The 16923-nt window shown below is 41.6% G+C and overlaps 1 protein-coding gene across 1 annotated transcript in view; it reads left to right on the top strand.

Annotated features, from left to right (window-relative positions):
- The first annotated feature begins 351 nt into the window (after nucleotides 1-351).
- The window catches only part of DOCK5 (dedicator of cytokinesis 5), a 186050-nt gene continuing 169478 nt past the window's right edge, over nucleotides 352-16923 (top strand). Inside the window, exon 1 of the mRNA XM_033134262.1 lies at nucleotides 352-618. Within this exon, the coding sequence (XP_032990153.1) occupies nucleotides 576-618 (43 nt within the window). The 5' untranslated portion in view covers nucleotides 352-575. The remainder of the gene's footprint in view (nucleotides 619-16923) is intronic.

The raw sequence follows: 16923 nt of genomic DNA, 5'->3' as shown, positions 1-16923 counted from the left end.
GGCCCCGGCGCGCGCAGTGGGGACGCAGCCCGCGCTCCTCGCCCACCCAGGGCCCGGCCGGCCGGCCTGGGGGGGCCCAGCGTCCCAAGCGCAGCCCTCCAGACGCCGGCGCCGGGGAACCCGCCCCCACGGAACCAGCCTGGAGGGTTGCATCCCGGAGGGGAAGGCGGGGGAAACGCAAAATACCAAAAGTAAAGCCCAGACCCCAGTCTGCACTGGGAAGCTGCTCCGGGAAGTCGGCCAGGCGGAGAACAAGCTGGCCTGGGCCGGGGAGAGCGGGCGGGAGAGGCCGGTCCTGGCGCGGAGGCGGGCGGAGGGCGCGGCGGGCGGGAGGGGCCGGGGCGGCGCCGCCGCCCGGCCCAGCAGGTGACCACGGGCCGGGCCGGAGCCGGAGCGAGTCCCGGGCGGGCGCGGGCGGCACAGGCAGCGCGGAGCCGATCCGTGGGGTCGCGGAAGTTTACCGGAACATGGCGGAGGAGCCCGGGGCGCGCAGGGGCGCCGCGCGGCGGCGGTGGCCGGCACCCCAGGAGCTGTAGCCGCCGCAGCCACAGCCGCCGAGGGGCGAGGTCGCCGCCATGGCCCGCTGGATCCCGACCAAGCGGCAGAAGTACGGAGTTGGTGAGTGATCGCCAAGTGCGCGGGAGCGGCCCTGTCTGGCACGAAGTTGGGCGGCGGATTCCAGGCACTGGGTGTGCGCGCCGCCCGGGACTGGGGTCCGGCTCCTGCGGCCCCGGGGGGCGCAGTCAGCACTCCACTCCCGCGGCGCAGTCCGGGGGCGGGTGGGGAATCGGAGTCCTCTCCCCGAGCAGGAGACCCGCAGGGGAAGTCACTCCGGGCTTTGGGAAGCCGAGTGACTAAAAGTGCATCTGGGCTCCGGGACGGATCATCCTGTTCCCGAACCCAAAGCTCAAGCGCCTGGCATAGTGGAAACGTCAAAGGCGAGGGCGCTCGCGGGTTACTCCTTTAGGGGCCCCAGCTTCGGTGCTCGCGCCCCTCCTCCCCACCGTGCGGTTTCATTCAGGAGTTTGTAACCCGCGGAGGACCGCTGAGTGCTGCTCGCTGTCCAAGGGCTTTCTGCCTCCCTCTTCTTCGGTTCTCTCTGAAGCCCCAAAGTGAGGAGTTGGAGGGTAACAGTTGTGAAGTGAATGGGAAACTCAAGTTGTGTGGATGTGATGGAAGAGACAGGCATTTTGTGACATGGAACGGGGGTGGTGCCCCCCGAGGCCGGGGCTCATCCCCTAACGGAGTGTATGGAGAGGGTTAACGACAGCCTTCTGAACCCCGAGTTTCGTCGCAAAATCAGATGAGGACACTTTATTAGGGAAACCGTGACAGATCCCGCGCTAGGCACCTGGCATTCGTAGCAGCGGTGCGGGAGGGCTCCCACGGCGCGCGGAGGGAGGGGTTGCTGCTGTGTGGGTTTGGATCCGAAACAGGCGGGGTTTTGACCCAGGTGGAAACCGTGGTCCTTCGACTTTCCATTAAGGAGAGAGGTTGCTCAGGTCTCGTGGGGAAGCTCTGCCGTAGGGGCGATTAGGAGCGACGCTCCAGTAGAAACACAGATGTGTGCGTTGAGAATTTTATCGCTTCCTCTCAGGTTCATTCATTTGGCCTGTTTGTAATCTCATCGTTTACTTCACTCCCTTCCGCGCCCCCATTTTTCCTTCCTCAATGGTGCCTAGGACAGATCCCTGAACCTAGTTAGTACTTTCAGATGGCGAAGTGATTTCAGAGATCCGCTTACTATCTCCAGATGCGGTTCAACTCTGTAGCCAAAGCAACAACAAACCCTCTCATGTTTACTATATTGTTCTTAGATTGTGATCCTTTTTGTGTGTGTGTGTGTGTGTGTGTGTGTGATAATACATGTCCATACTATTCCTTGTTTTTCCCCTATTCCCAAAACGTATTTGATTTTTTTTTCTTTCCTTTAAAGTGCGATTAGTACAAATCCTCGCACTCTCCTGTGGCTACAACTCAGAAATCGTTAGGTGGTGTTTCTCCTGCCCCAGACCACCCTGTCATGATTTGCTCATGAAGCTTCAGAAAGGGACGCTTAGTCAAGTGCCAGTTAGTAAGTAGTCAGTAGTTACGGAAGTGAAATGGTCTAAAATAAACCATTTTGAGTATTATCCAGTACTAACTACTAAATTAAATCATATTGAGCAGTGCCTAAGTGTTCATTACTACTTACAAAATGGTTCTCAATTCTCATTTTGCTTACCAGGATAAAAGCTGTTTGCAAAACGATTAGGCCTTTGGTGTAGTTAATGCAATCATATCCTACAACTGTGGTTTTTAGTGCCACAGTCATAGGAGCAAGTATGAGACGTTCTCTCTTTTTTACCCTGTGCTGGATTCAGGTTACCTTGTTAGTTTCCATCAGTCAAGGAAAGTATTTGAATTGCATTTCCAGGGCATAGGTGGTAGCAAAATTGCCCCAAGATATAATTTTTGACACTCGTGTCACTGGACACAATAGATTCTGATTAATCTGTACTTGAGGGAAGGACCCACTCTTAGGACAGATTATCTGACAATAAATCACCATCGTTTATTCCTAAAACACATTGTTACTCATATCACCTCTCTGCTTAGAAGCCTTCCTTGGCCTACAGGGTAAAGTCTAAACTGAGCCCAACTTTCAAGTTTCCCATAATCCAATTCAACATATCTTCACTGACGTTATCGCTCTCACTGCTTCTTTCATTAACCCTCCAGTGCAGACACTGCCCTTCTGGCTCTTGCGCAATGTGCCACGGAGAGTCCCTCCTTTGGGACTTTGCCCCCTTCTGCTTGTCCCTGTTCAGATTGCCCTCCCACCTTTGCATCCCACAATGCAGAATTTCCCTTAGGGCTCAAATCCCTCCCCTTTGCCACCTTCAGATTTGGTATTCACCAGACCTCACACCTTCATACCTCTCCCTCACAATTCCTACATTGTGCGATCCCTTATATTATTACTTATCCTCTTATCCTTGAATCCAATGAACCAGAAGGTTATGGTTTTGTACCCCTGTCACTCAAGAGATATGCTACCAGGTATAGGGCCTTCCTGTAGTAACTGCTTGTCCTTCGTGTTGAGGTGACATCCTAAAGCACTAGCCTAACTTTTTCTGTGAGGATTTAAAGCTGGTTTTTCTCTATTAGGTTTTAGCATCTCATTCGCTTCAAGATGAGGTTTTAGCATCTCGTTCACTTCCATATGAGGTTTCCTTTGTTCTGTTAGATGGACAAAGTGAGAGCCTTCAGTCTGTCTTTACCTTTGCAAGTAAAAATGTGACATGTGCTGCTGAGAAACAAGGAAGCATAGAATAGATGGGCTTGTTTCAATGTAATTGGGAAAATTGGCTTGTTGGGCTTTTGGGGGGAGGATTGTCGTCACTTCTGTGTGTCTGGATGAAGAAAGCCATGTGATGGTCATTTTGAAGCATTTTAATGACTCAGAGCTACTCTGAGAGTAGCGCTTTGATCTCACTGTGAATTGTGGGCGGTGAAGCTAGCACCTAAAGAGTGCCTAAAGAGATAAGTGAATTGCCGAATACCAGGCGTTCTTACCTTTTTGATTGCACGAACCCTTTTGGCCATGAGGTTAAACTGGTGGCCCCCTTTTTCAGAATCATGTTTTTAAGCGCACAAAGTCAAATATGAAAGATTGAAAATGAATCCAGTTGCATTGAATCCTCTACTGCCTTATGTTATCTTGGTGCTACTATTGGCTGTCCTCACATAGCCTAGATTTTTCTACAGGGACTGAAATGCTATCTGTCTGGGCTTTCTTTAGTTCTTAAACATAGCATTGTTAGTTCAACCTCTAGCATTAGGTGGGCTTAAATGACCTATGTGTGTTATCTGGGTTATCAAGTGAGAGGACCCAGAGGCTTGCTTCTTTAAGCTTCTGGTCCATTAGTATCCACGTGTGAAGGACTTAGTGCCTAGTGTTCATCCCCACAGCCATGGAAAACTCTTTCCTTTCTTATTTTCTTTTCCTTTATTCTTTCTTTCTCTCCTTCTTTAATGTGTTCTATTTAAAGATCTGAGGGTATAAAAGTTTTTGTCTAGATTTTAAGCAAACATTCGTGATAACTATTCAGATTAGTCTTCTGAGTATTGGAACATTTATTTTAAGTTTGCTCCCGAACAAGCTATTTCTATCAAGAACAGATCTAGAACATGTGGATGATGGATTCTTTGCAAAATAATTCATTATTGTTTGTTGGGATTTATGATGTGTATTATTACAGTGTGATAAAAGGTCGTTTGGAGGACGATTTGCTTTCACTGTTAGCTTTTCAGGTATTTAGCTGTGCTAGGCTCAACCAGTCTAAAAGCAATTAACTTTGTAGACTCTCAACTGCTGGTGTAAAAACTGAAACCAGCCTTGTAGCTCTTTGTGAATGCACTCAGGTGTGCTGTGGGTTTCGCCCATTTCCTCCTCTCCCAGCAGCATGTGCCATATACTATAGCTGCAGGGGTAGAGCTGGGAGGAGTCACAAGAGAGTAACTAGTCCAGTTCCTTTTAAAGAGAGGAACTAGGTGCCTAAAGAGATAAGTGAATTGCCGAATACCAGGCACCAGGCGTTCTTACCTTTTTGATTGCACGAACCCTTTTGGCCATGAGGTTAAACTGGTGGCCCCCTTTTTCAGAATCATGTTTTTAAGTGCACAAAGTCAAATATGAAAGATTGAAAATGAATCCAGTTGCATTGAAATACAGTTGTCAAGGTATTTTTAAAAACTCGTGATATTGTAATATATGTGCTTCTTTATTATTATATTAAATAGGAAAATCTAGTGGCAGGTCTAATAACTACTATACTTTTGAATTAGTGATGAACATATGTGATTTTTCAAGATATCTGCAGTAACCATAATCTGATGTGAAAATGTCTGTGATTTCTGTCAGTGACAGTAGCATAGGTACAGCTGTGGTTTATTGCCGGCAGTCATCATGGAAGTCCATGTTTGAGTGTCAGAAAAGAGAGATGTAATTTTTTTTCCCTTTTCCAGTCCATGGAACCTCTGAATTTGAACACAGATTAAGAATCCCTGGCTACAGCTCACACAGCTAATTAGTTATAGAACCAGAATAAGCAACAACCAACAGTAACACTTGTTGCTCATCTGTCTGCATGAGTCACTATGCTAGATATTATACAGTTGTAATGAATTGAAGAAATCCTGGCACAAATGCATTCATGTTCTAACAACATTGAGGCTAAGAATAAAAGGAATAGAGAATTCACATTTATTAAGAATTTACTTTGTGGCAGGAACCGGTTCGAACCCTTCATTTCATTATGTTCCAGGGACACATGGGGGTCTCAAAGACTTTCAGGGGGTCCATGAGATTAAAACGTTTTTGGCAATAATGCTAAGAAGTTGCTGGCCTGTTTTCACTCTGTTCTCTCAGGAGTATACAGTGTGGTTTCCCTGAGGCTACCTGAAGTGTGGTATTGCAACAGATTGAATGCAGAAGCAAATATGAGAATCCAATTGCTTTTTGCACATTAAAGAATTTTACAAACATGCAAAACAGTGCCACTCCTCTGTGTATTTCGTTTGTAAAAGTAGTTTTATAAAAATTTATTTTTCAATTACAGTTGACATATACAATGTTATATTAGTTTCAGGTATACAACAGTGATTAGACATTTATATACCTTATGAAGTGATCACCCCGATAAATCTAGACATAATAACCTTATGTTGTTATTGGAAAAGTAGTTGTGAGCTAAAAATACATATTTTTGCTAACATGTATTGGGTTTATTATGGTTACTTAATTAACAAGTAAGTATTTTTTAAATGTCTGCTTGAATTTTTAATATGGTAAATAGTCATAGATGTAACCTACATAAACAAATGCTCTTTGCAGTTCTCAATAACTTTTAAGAATATGAAGGAGTTCTGAGACCAAAAATTTTCAGCACTCACTGCTGCTTTACATATTATTAATATTTCATTAAATCATTGAGCTAAGGCTGTAATTCTCACATACTGTCCCAATTCCTAGATAAGAAAACTGAGGTTCATAGAAGATAAATTTCTCATCCATGGCCAAATAAATCTCACTCTGAAGCCAAAATTCTTCACCGTATGTGTTTCCCAAACTTGGGTTGCTCCTCTGTCACTTTGATCTCTGCCATGTTCAGGTACCTTGTGTGGCAGCTTCATACCTACTGTCAGACCCATTTGCCTTCTGTATTATTTTTTACTTAATATTTTCTTGATGCTGCCTGCTTTCTTTTCTTTGTTACTTAAAATAATTATTGAAAAAGAAAGCCCTACATTCCTACGATTAAAGGAGGACCGGTATCACTTGCTGTTGAAAGAAGCAACGGTAAAAAAGAAGTCAACAAAAACGCCAACAGCAAGATATTGGATTCTGGTTGGGTACTGTTGCCTGTCAAGGTTTGGAGGTTGGTGCTCAGCTGAAACTTCCTCTATAATGTACTGTAGAGTCTTGTTATTTGTGGTAATTCATATTTATAAAGTCGCCACGGACATCGGATTAACGAGTACTGAATTGTTGTTCCTAGGAGAAATACAAGTTCCTATGAGCTTCTGGTTACATTTTCATCAACTCAACAATACATAACCTTATTTTATGAGTGTTTCTGTTTAAGGTTCGAAGCCCTTATTTAATACACACTGTTGGTTGAGTCACTAACATTGAACTCATGGCCAACAGCCCCTTAACTTTGTTCATGCCCGAACAGGGCTCATCTAACCCACGTATTTTCTCCTTAAGGCACATCACAGCCTTTTTGCGCTTAGGAACTCTAGACGGCGCTTTAGCGCTATGGTTGGGGGCCATTTTAAAGAACAAAATCATCATCAAAAATGAGAAAAACATGACATTAAATAGATCATGGGAAGGACACTTGTTTACAATATGAGAACTGAAACAAGAAAGCAGAGTGTCGCCTGGTTTGACCTCAAGTAGGAGCCTGCATGTCCTTTTTGCCCCTCTGCACGCGTCCTCAAATGACCATGAAAGCACGAGGAGTGTTGATTTGGGGGTTGCAAATAAATTTTTGCAAGTAGGAGAAGTCACACATACAGAATGTGCAAATAATGAGGACCGATTGTAGTTAGATGATAAAAAGAGAATTGAAAATAGAATCACTTTCTTTTATTACTCAGGTCTCCATTTGAATAATCCCTCCTGAGAACCCTCGATAATGGAACCACCGATTTTGTCCTGCCTGCCCAGGCCTCTCCGAGTCTGTCCTCTTCCCTGTGTTTTCTTCACATGATGTGTAATTGTCCCGTGTGTTAATGTTTACTGTCTGTCTCCCATACTGGAACGCATAGCTCTGAAGACAGGACTTTCATCTTTTTCATCAACATACGCCAGCCCTGGGAACAGCACCCCTCGGCACATGGTTAGCGCTCAGAAAAATGAATGCTGAACCCATCCTATTAAATTTGTTTATCATAAGAGGGAATTGTCACCACACGATGGAATATACTGCCCTGTGTGAGCTTCCAGTTGAGATGCAATCAAAAGTAGTAGGAAAAAGGAACATGTAAATAACAGGTAAAATAGATTTAATAAATTGTTTACGCAAAGGATGAATGTGAACATCAAAATCCTAAGTGTTGTATTAGAGAGGAAGGGACTAATGGGAATTTGCTTTTTCTTCTTTTTTTTTTTTTTCATCATTCATGGAAGCTTCTTGAAGGAAGGTGCATTGTAGGATGGGCTCAATGGAAAGGAAAAGCTTGGCCCCAGTGTTGAATAGGGTTTCAGGGGTTCTGAGTCATGACCTTAGTACTATGTTGAGCACATGAGTTGGAAAGGAAAGAAGATGCAATTTAATGGAAGAAACAAGGCATTTCAACTCATTTGTTACTTCCCATTACCAACAAGGAGTTAAGGGGCCTTACAATGAGCAAGTATATACTGTACACAGTGTCATTGTAGAAAAGAGAGAAGAGAGGACAAGGAATGTGGAAAAGGAAAAAGAAAAAGTCATTTAGAGGACTGGCAAGGGGTTTTGAAGCAAATTTTAGTTTGTCCAAACTTACAGAGGCTTTTTGTGGTGGTTATATCTGCCATCATGTTAGCTGAAACTGAAATTAATTTGTGGTTTATCCTTATCTAAATTTGAAGAGACAAACCAGTAGGGTCTGAAAAGAAGGAATCAAATCTCATTGTAATGACTTTCCATCAAACAAAATTTTTCCAGCTTCTAGTGTATTTCCAGCAATGTTATTCAATGTAATAACCTTATAATTCTATATCTATACAATATTTTAGTACTGTCAAAAGAATTAAAAAAAGGAACACCGGTCAAATTCTATTACAACTCATTTCAATTGTTTTTGGAATGAGTTATAGTAGAATTGTAATAGAATTTGACCCATGTCTCTGACCCAGGAACTTGACTAAAGTCACACAGTTTGGTCTTTACTAGGGAAGAATAGTTTGCTCCCTGATTAATCAAATAGGTAAAATCACCCATGCTATGTCTACTTTCCATGGACATGAAAGGATGTATTACGTCCTTTGGGAGTCTTTTGACATAGCTTTATAAGTAGCCTCCACATTACCTCAAAGTTTATTTTTAAGCTTAAAAAAAGTGCTTTTGAGATCAGGCTAAGAAATCATTTTTAGGCAGAGATTTGGGCGAGCAATGGAAAGCAGAGGATAGTCAGGTTCATTTTATTTTTCCAAGAGATGTTTGGGCAGGCCATGTCCTTTCAGAGCCTGGACCGGCAGTCAGGGCTGCCTCAAAGGGTTGTCTGATTGCTGGCAGCCAGTTCCAGAGCAAGAGACAAAAGTGGTCTTTGTCTTTCACAAAGCTGTGCCATCGCAAAGCTGCTGTTGTTCAAATGGCTTTATATTCATGGAGCCACCTTTCCCGATTGTGCTATTTTCCCTTACATTTTCACGCCACATTGAACTGTGGGACTGCCCGCCCCTGTGAAGTAGTTGGACTCCCAGGATGCCCTCTCTGAGGACCCTGGGCATCCATTCTTTGTCTTTTAAAAGAACTCAGGGAGGGAGATTACAGTAGAGATTAATTCTTTGAAAAAAGCTCTTTGCTGACTCAACCGAGTGAGTAAGAACGCATCCCGCTGACTAGTTTACCTTTGTACCTGCAGCGGGATGCACCTTTCTTGTGCTTTCTGTGAGCCTGGAACCAGAGGGGTCTCACTCCCCAGGCTTTCCTGCCACAGACCACTTAGCACAGTAAGTCATAAGACTCAGTTACAGAAATCTAAGAGCTTTGCGCTTTTGCATATAGAATCATAAAATGTTAAGAGCTGGATTCTGTAAGCATCACCTCGTGCCTCACTTCCCCATTTTATTGGAACAAACATACCCTGGAGATATAAAGTGATTTAACCAAAATCAAACAGCCAGTAGCAAATTTGTGTTTCAACTTGTTGTCTTAGTGGTTTCATTTCTCGTTATAACTCTGGAGAGAGAGCAAGGTTTTTTTGTGCGTGTGTATGTGTGTGTGTGTGTGTGTGTGTGTGTGTGTGTGTGTTTAATCACATCTACTTAAGAGTCTGAAGAGTGAGCTTTCCCACAGTCTTAAGGGGCAAAAGCCTATGTCTTCCATGGACATTTTTTCCATGTGGAGGTTTTGTTGTCAATAAGATCCAGCTATTAAATCATCTTCCCTCCTTTTTTTATTGATGTATAATTGACATATTAGTTTCAGGTGTACAACATAATGATGCCATATACAGAGGGTGCCAAAAAATGTATACACATTTTAAGAAAGGGAAAAAAAACTGTATTAAAATTGCAATACTCACTATATACCGATAACAAAAGATGAATACAAGTCATGTGTATACATTTTTTGGCACCCTCTGTGTATACGTAGTATATACATAGTATGTATATGCTATGAAATGATCACAATAAGTCTAGTTAACATCATTTACCGCATGTAGTTACATATTTTCTTTCCTTGTGATGAGACCTTTTAAGATCTTACTCTCTTAGCAACTGTTAAGTAAACAATACAGCATTATTAACTATAGTCATTATGTTGTACATTACATCCCCAGGGCTTATTTATTTTGTAACTGGAACTTTGTGCCTTTTGAGCACCTTCACCCATTTTGTCCATCTCCCCATCCCCTGCCAAAACACCAGTCTGGTCTCTGTATCTATGAGTTTGGATAAATACCCAGAAGTAGAAGTGTTGTGTCATCGGGTAGTTCTATTTTTATTTTTTTGAGGAACCTCTGTACGGTTTTACATAGTGGTTGCACCAATTTGCATTTCCACCAACAGTGCAGAAGGGTTCCCTTTTCTCCATGTCCTTGCCAACACTTGTGAATTTGTTTTTCGTTTATTTTTAGATTATAGACATATAAGACACCTATGGTATTTGTCTTTCTCTGTCTGGCTTGTTTCACTTAACATGATACCCTCAAGGTCCATCCAGATTGTTGCAAATGGGAAGTTTCCATTCTTTTTTAATGGCTAAATAATATTTTATTGTATATGTATATCACATTTTCTTTGTCCATTCATCCATTGATGGACACTTAGGTTGTCTTGGCTGTTGCAAATAATGCTGCAGTGAACATGGGAGAGAATGTCTTTTCAAGTTCACATTTTTGCTTCCTTGGGATAAACAACCAGAAGTGGAATTGCTGGATCATATGGTAGTTCTATTTTTAATTTTTGAGCATCTTCCATACTGTTTTCCATAGTGACTGCACCATTTACATTTCCATCAACAGTGCACGAGGGTTCTATTTTCTCTGCTTACTTGCCAACTCTTGTTATCTCTTGTCTAATGATGGCCATTCTAGTGCGTGTGTGGTGATATCTCACTGTGGTTTTGATTTGTGTTTCCCTGACTAGTGATGTTGGTCACCTTTTCATGTACTATTGGCCATCTGTATGGCTTTTTTGGAAAAACGTCTTCAGCTCGTCTGCACATTTTTTACTTAGATTTTTTTTTTTTTTGCCATTAAGTAGTATGAGTTATATATATATATAGGATATTAACCCCTTAACCGGTACATAAATATTTTCTCCCCTTTGGTAAGTGGCCTTTTCATTTTGTTGATGGTTTCCTTTGCTGTTCATCTTCCCCTTTTTAAGAGTTCTGGGAAGGAAGTGCGTTTTGGAGGTTTGAGCCTGCAAAGTGAAGTCACGCTGTGGGTTGCATAGTGGTTACATGTTTTCAGGCCCTGCTGTGGGGCCCAGTGGTCGCTGGTCCTCAGCGTTGTGGTATTGACATATTAACATGGTATCAGCTGCAAAATTAATAATTAGCATGACATTCTCATGACATCATAGGCATGTTTGAAAACGAATGTCGGTATGGTGAGGGGTGAAGGAAGGGTTGGTTATTGATCATAAGGGATTATAATACTGTCGTGGAAGTGAGAGAGTGTTGGTGCATTTTTAGATCTGTATTTTGAACAAAATGATGATGTTGTATCCTGAAAACTTGACCTAGGAGAAATTTGAGTAAGGCTTCTTGCTCTCATGGCTGATTCGGCTCTTGCTCAGTCGTCTCTGGGAATGGACAGCTTGATCCCAGGGATGAGATGCAGCCTCATCTGCTGCTGAAGCAGCCACTGTCATTCTCCTGGAGCAAATCCCTCCTGGAACAGGGACAACATCTATCTACTGGGTTTCTGGAATGCTCCTGCTGGGCATTGTGCTTCCTTCAGAACAGGCGCACATAGCAGGTGACCCTGCTTTTCTGCCCCTCAAATTGTGACAGCATGATTCATTTTAGTTTCCATCTCATAGGGTTCTGAGGCACAGTTTCCGTGAACTTATGTGGTTTTATATACTTTGTCAACTGGTGGATACCAGAAGCATAGTAATACACTTAACTGTTTTTGAAAAACAAACTGTAAGGCGCAAACATGTTAGGAACTTTAGTGTAGTTGAAATTCTAATGTGCTGTGTCTAGTGTGCAGTTCATTGTGGTTTGAAAATCCACTTGAAATTGGTGTACCAATTTTATTTCTGTCAAATACTGATTCAAATTTGAAATGCACGTAACCCTTTGACTTAGCATTTCCATTTGTGAGTTTGTCCTACAGATATGCTAGCACATGTGGGGAAGGACATATGGACAAGATTATTCATTACAGCGATATTTATAGCAAAGACATGAAAACAACTTAAAAGTCAATCAGTTGGGAATGAGTTTAGTAATTTATGGCACATGCACATGATGGAATATTTTAGAGTCATTGAAAAGAATAAGGTTCGAGGTAGACAAAGATGGCACTGACATGCAGTGGTTAAAGGATGATCTCTTCAAAAAATGGTGCTAGGTGAATTGGTTATCTATATTGAAAAAATGTTTCAGACCCCTAACTGCTGTGTTTCCCCGAAAATAAGACCTAGCTGAACAATCAGCTCTAATGCGTCTTTTGGAGCAAAAATTAATATAAGACCCCGTCTTATAGCAAAATAAGATGGGGGTCTGATATGATATGATATGATATGATATGATATGATATAGTATAATACCAGGTCTTATATTAATTTTTGCTCCAAAAGATGCATTAGAGCTGATTGTCCAGCTAGGTCTTATTTTTGGGGAGACACGGTACTTAATGCCATATAAAAAACGATTCCAAGTGTATGAAAGGTAAAACAGTGAAAGCTTTTAAAAGAAAGAAGAAGAGAGTGTCCTCCTGACAATGTAGTAGGCAGAGATTTCTTAAAGGAGCACAAAAAGTACTAACTTTAAAAGAAAAATGAAATATACTAAGTCATATTAAAATTAAGAACTTCTATTCACCCAAAGACACCCGTAAGAGATTAAAAAGAGTGGAAGAAGACATTCCCAATACATCATATTGCGAATATGTAAAGAATTACAAATCAATAAAACAATAACCCAGTAGAAAAATGAGCAAAGGATTTGAATAGACACTGTACAAAAAATGATACCCAAATGTGCAATAAACATTATGGAAAGGTGCTGATCTCCATTTGTCGTTCGGGAGATGCAAACAACACAGTGCCAGACAACTAGAACCCCACTTGAAGGGCTAAATTGGAAAAAAAATAAAAAATAAAAAGGTGTTGGCAAGTTGGCAAGGATGTGTGGCAATATGACATCTCATGCATTGGTGGGAGTGTAAATTGGTACAACCACTTTGAAAAACTGTTGAGCAGGTCCTAGTAAAATTAGACATACCCACACTCTGTGACCCAGTGGTTTCACTCTTAGGAAATGAAAATGCATTTCCACAAAAAGACTTGTGCAAAGTGTTCATACTACACTATTTAGAGTAGCCCCCAGTTGGAAAACACACCTATGCATGCCCGTCAACAGCTGAACGGATGTCTACAGTGTGGTATGCTCACACAGTGAGGTACTGTAGGGCAGAGAGAATGAATAATTTACGTGTGCTTGCAAAAATTCATATGCGTCTCACAACCCAGCTACGTGAATGAAGTCAACTACCAAAGAGTACATACTGTGCTATTCACGTTATATCAATACCAACACAGGCAGAGCTCATCTGTTTTCAGAAGTGACTTAGTGGTTACCCTAGATGTCTGCAATTGGGGTAAGGGGTCGAGATGTGCTGGGGCATTTAGGGTACTAGTAATGTTTGTTCAGTTTCTCTGAGTGCTGGTTAGGTGGGTGCATTCAGTTTATGAACATTGGTCTTGCATCACATGTGTGGCGTGTGCACTTTTCTGTACGCATATTAAACTAAAATTTTTAGAAAGAAGAAGAATGAGGCAGCTCTCTATATGTACATTGATTATGGGCTGTTTCCAAGATATATTTGAGTAAAAGATCAAGATGCAAAAAGTGTATTCATTTCATTCATCAAACAAATATTTATGCAATACCCACTATGTGTCAAGCACTGTTCTAGGCATAGAATACAATAGACAAAGAAGAGTATGCGTTTGTGTGTACTTATAAAGGCTAGATCATTTTTGAAAGTGACACAAGAAATTGTCCATTAATTGTTTCTTGGAAGGGAATGGGTAACTGGGTGTCAGAAGTAGAGCTTTTATTGACTATTTTTGTACCTTTTAAAGTTTTTACAATATGAATTGGTTATCAATTTAAACAAATAAATAAATTGAACTTAACCATCCTATTATTACTGTAATTTGAGACTTAAAGGCAGCAGGTGTTTTCACTTTTGCTTTAGCGATCCAGCAATTGAAACAGACTAATTTGGTGGTTTGACCCAAATCACACAGGATGTCTTGGCTGAGTTTGGCAAATAGATCTTCCACCTTCTGTCTCAAACTGTGCTAATAACTCTTGAGTATTCTAGCAAAGATGTAACTTTGTATGTTCCTTTATTGATGATCATGTGTGATTTCATACACTTAGCTTTCTACTATTCAGTGTATTACTTATGACATACCCTGTCTCTTTGTTTATAATCAAAGTTTTTACTTCAGTTAGGTGCTAAATGGAATTTTATGGTTATACTAGTCTCATCTCTTTATAATCCTAAACTTTAAAACTCGTAGAATCCCATCTCATTAATTGTAATTTGTTGGTTATTTTGGGGATCTAAATTTATTTTATGATAAATAAACCATTAGACACAGGCTTCGTCTCTTCTATCTGTTTGAAGACGTTCAAGTATGACGTAATTGTCATATTTTGATAAAGTAATGGACAGTCCCATGGTATACAAACCACTTGGTCTTGCATTACATAAAATAAAGTATTTCGGTAATGAAACACAACATTTATATATAATTATTTCTATAGACTGACAGTCCCACTGATATGGTATGCGTTTTTAAAAAGTGAGTTACCTTCTGAGATACTGAAAAAGACTGAGACGCGGATGATCCTTTGCCACAGGGTACGCTAATAGCAGAAGCAGGGCTACTACTTGTGTTCCTGCAGACTGGAGTTAGTGCCTTGTGGTCAAGCCCTGGCTGAAATCAGACTGTCAAAGCAGATGCCAAAGCCATGTGCCTCAGAGGGATGTTTCGGAGAGCAGCTCCTTGTGGCTGGGAATTTTGAAGTCCGAGTCTACTAACGTGTATTATTACTCTTGGCCTTTGTGAAGTCATATAAGGCTCTGAGCCAAGTGAGCAGGTAGGAATGAGATCAGCATGCTTCCTAGTCCTGCGGACTGTACACAGTCATTATCTAAAAGTTTGTGAGGCCGGAGCCTGCCTGACAGTACAGTAGGCCTGGCAATCAGGAGCCTGTGTTCACAGAACAGCGTTGATTCCTAAGTAATTAAAATGAGTTAACTCTGAACCTGTCCTCAGAGGTCCAGACTGGAATCAGGTATATTTTCACTGTCAAAGCCTTTATAGCCAGAAATGGCCTGGTCTTGCAAAAATCTTCCTGGAAGGTAGTTGAACTTCTAGGGGTCTCTCTGGGTGATGGGACTTTTGGTCTCTGGTCCTGTGCTTTTGGCATGGCACTCACTCACCGACTCAGCACAGTCTGGGATCCTAAGAGGTATAATAATAAATGATAAATTCACACACAAATGTCTAATTAACATGGATGTTTTGAGTCAGGCTAACTGGAATTTGAATCCACACTCACTGTGGCTCTTACCTTACTGCTCGGAGGAAGGGCACCTTTGCTGAGCACCTGCCATATTCCAGTGGCTCATGGGGTGGTTGTGAGGATTATATAAGGTAAGTAATATATGGGGGAAAACATAGGAAGAGTAGGCAGAGCTTTATAAAGGCTGGTTTCTTTCCCTTTGGCCTGACAGAGTGCCACAAAATAATCACCTCCAGCCTCATGAACTCATAGACATTTGTGACCAGTCACCTTAGGCCAGCTATTTCTGGTCCTATCACACAGATTGTCACAGAATCTGAAAATAAGAATCCATCAAGCACAGAATACTGAATGATTATTGTGTGGGCCTATAAGCCTTCCTTAAGGAAGACCAATGCCTACTGGAGTCAAAGAGTTGTCTGCATACAGAATATTCTGGAACCATTTTTCAGAAAAGCCTTTTATGCCTTGGGAGAGGCTGGTACCCAGTTCATCTTTGGCAATGTAAGGATTGCTACTCAGGCGTGTTTTCAGATTGTGTGGTAGCTTCAGGGAGGTCTCCTTGTAAGCTCACACGTTCAGAAATGGTTTGAGTCTGTAGGAGAATTCTTTTCATGTTTGAGCTCTGATCTAAGCCAAGAGCCTTGGAAATTTTTGAATCTCTTGTATTTTCTTTCCTGAATTAGATATGAGTCGGCTTGCTCAGTTCACATTTTGACAACATGACTTATTTCAGAAGCTAAAGGCTAACCCATAATCCCTTCTCTCCTTTGGTGGCATGTTGATTCTGATTTAATGTAGTGATACGAGGACAGATTTTAGACCAGGATAACAGAGAGCCCCTAATATGTTGCCCAAAGGACTAAATTTTTAAGGATCAGATCAGAGTATATGAAGGAGGACATACGGATTTGTGCTTTCATTTGTTTTCTTTTTTCCCTCCTTTACTTTTGATTTTATTTCTTTTAGATCCCAGGGGACAAAATTCCATGTTAAGAAGGTTTTAGCGAACAGTTACAAAACTTTAGGGAAGGTTGCATCACCTCTGTGATCCTTTCTTTCTAAAACTGCTCCTATCGAGAAACGACAGATGGAGGAAATAGAAATGATATCCATGATGAAACGTGTTCTGCCGTAATATGTCTTTATCTTCTTGCATTTATCAGCCTTGAGTGACAGGGCTTTATACTTTTGGAAGATTACAGAGCTTGTTTTATTGCTGAAATAGTCACCCTACCATGCTCTTTGTCTGCCTTAATGCTAAGATTTTTATTTATTTATTTATTTTTTACTGTTTTTTAACACCATGTGTTTGGATTAAGCTTCAGGAATTACCCAATTCGTAAAGGTCACTTGTTGTTTTATATTCTGGGGCATTTAGGGTTTGGAGGTGGGTATGATGGGTTGACTAAAACCAACAGACAAGTATTGAAATAAGGAT

The sequence above is a fragment of the Rhinolophus ferrumequinum genome, chromosome 18 (genome assembly GCF_004115265.2).
Source record: "Rhinolophus ferrumequinum isolate MPI-CBG mRhiFer1 chromosome 18, mRhiFer1_v1.p, whole genome shotgun sequence".
NCBI lineage: Eukaryota > Metazoa > Chordata > Mammalia > Chiroptera > Rhinolophidae > Rhinolophus > Rhinolophus ferrumequinum.
Note: the sequence above shows the minus strand (reverse complement) of the source record. Positions and strands in the feature narration are given on the sequence as shown.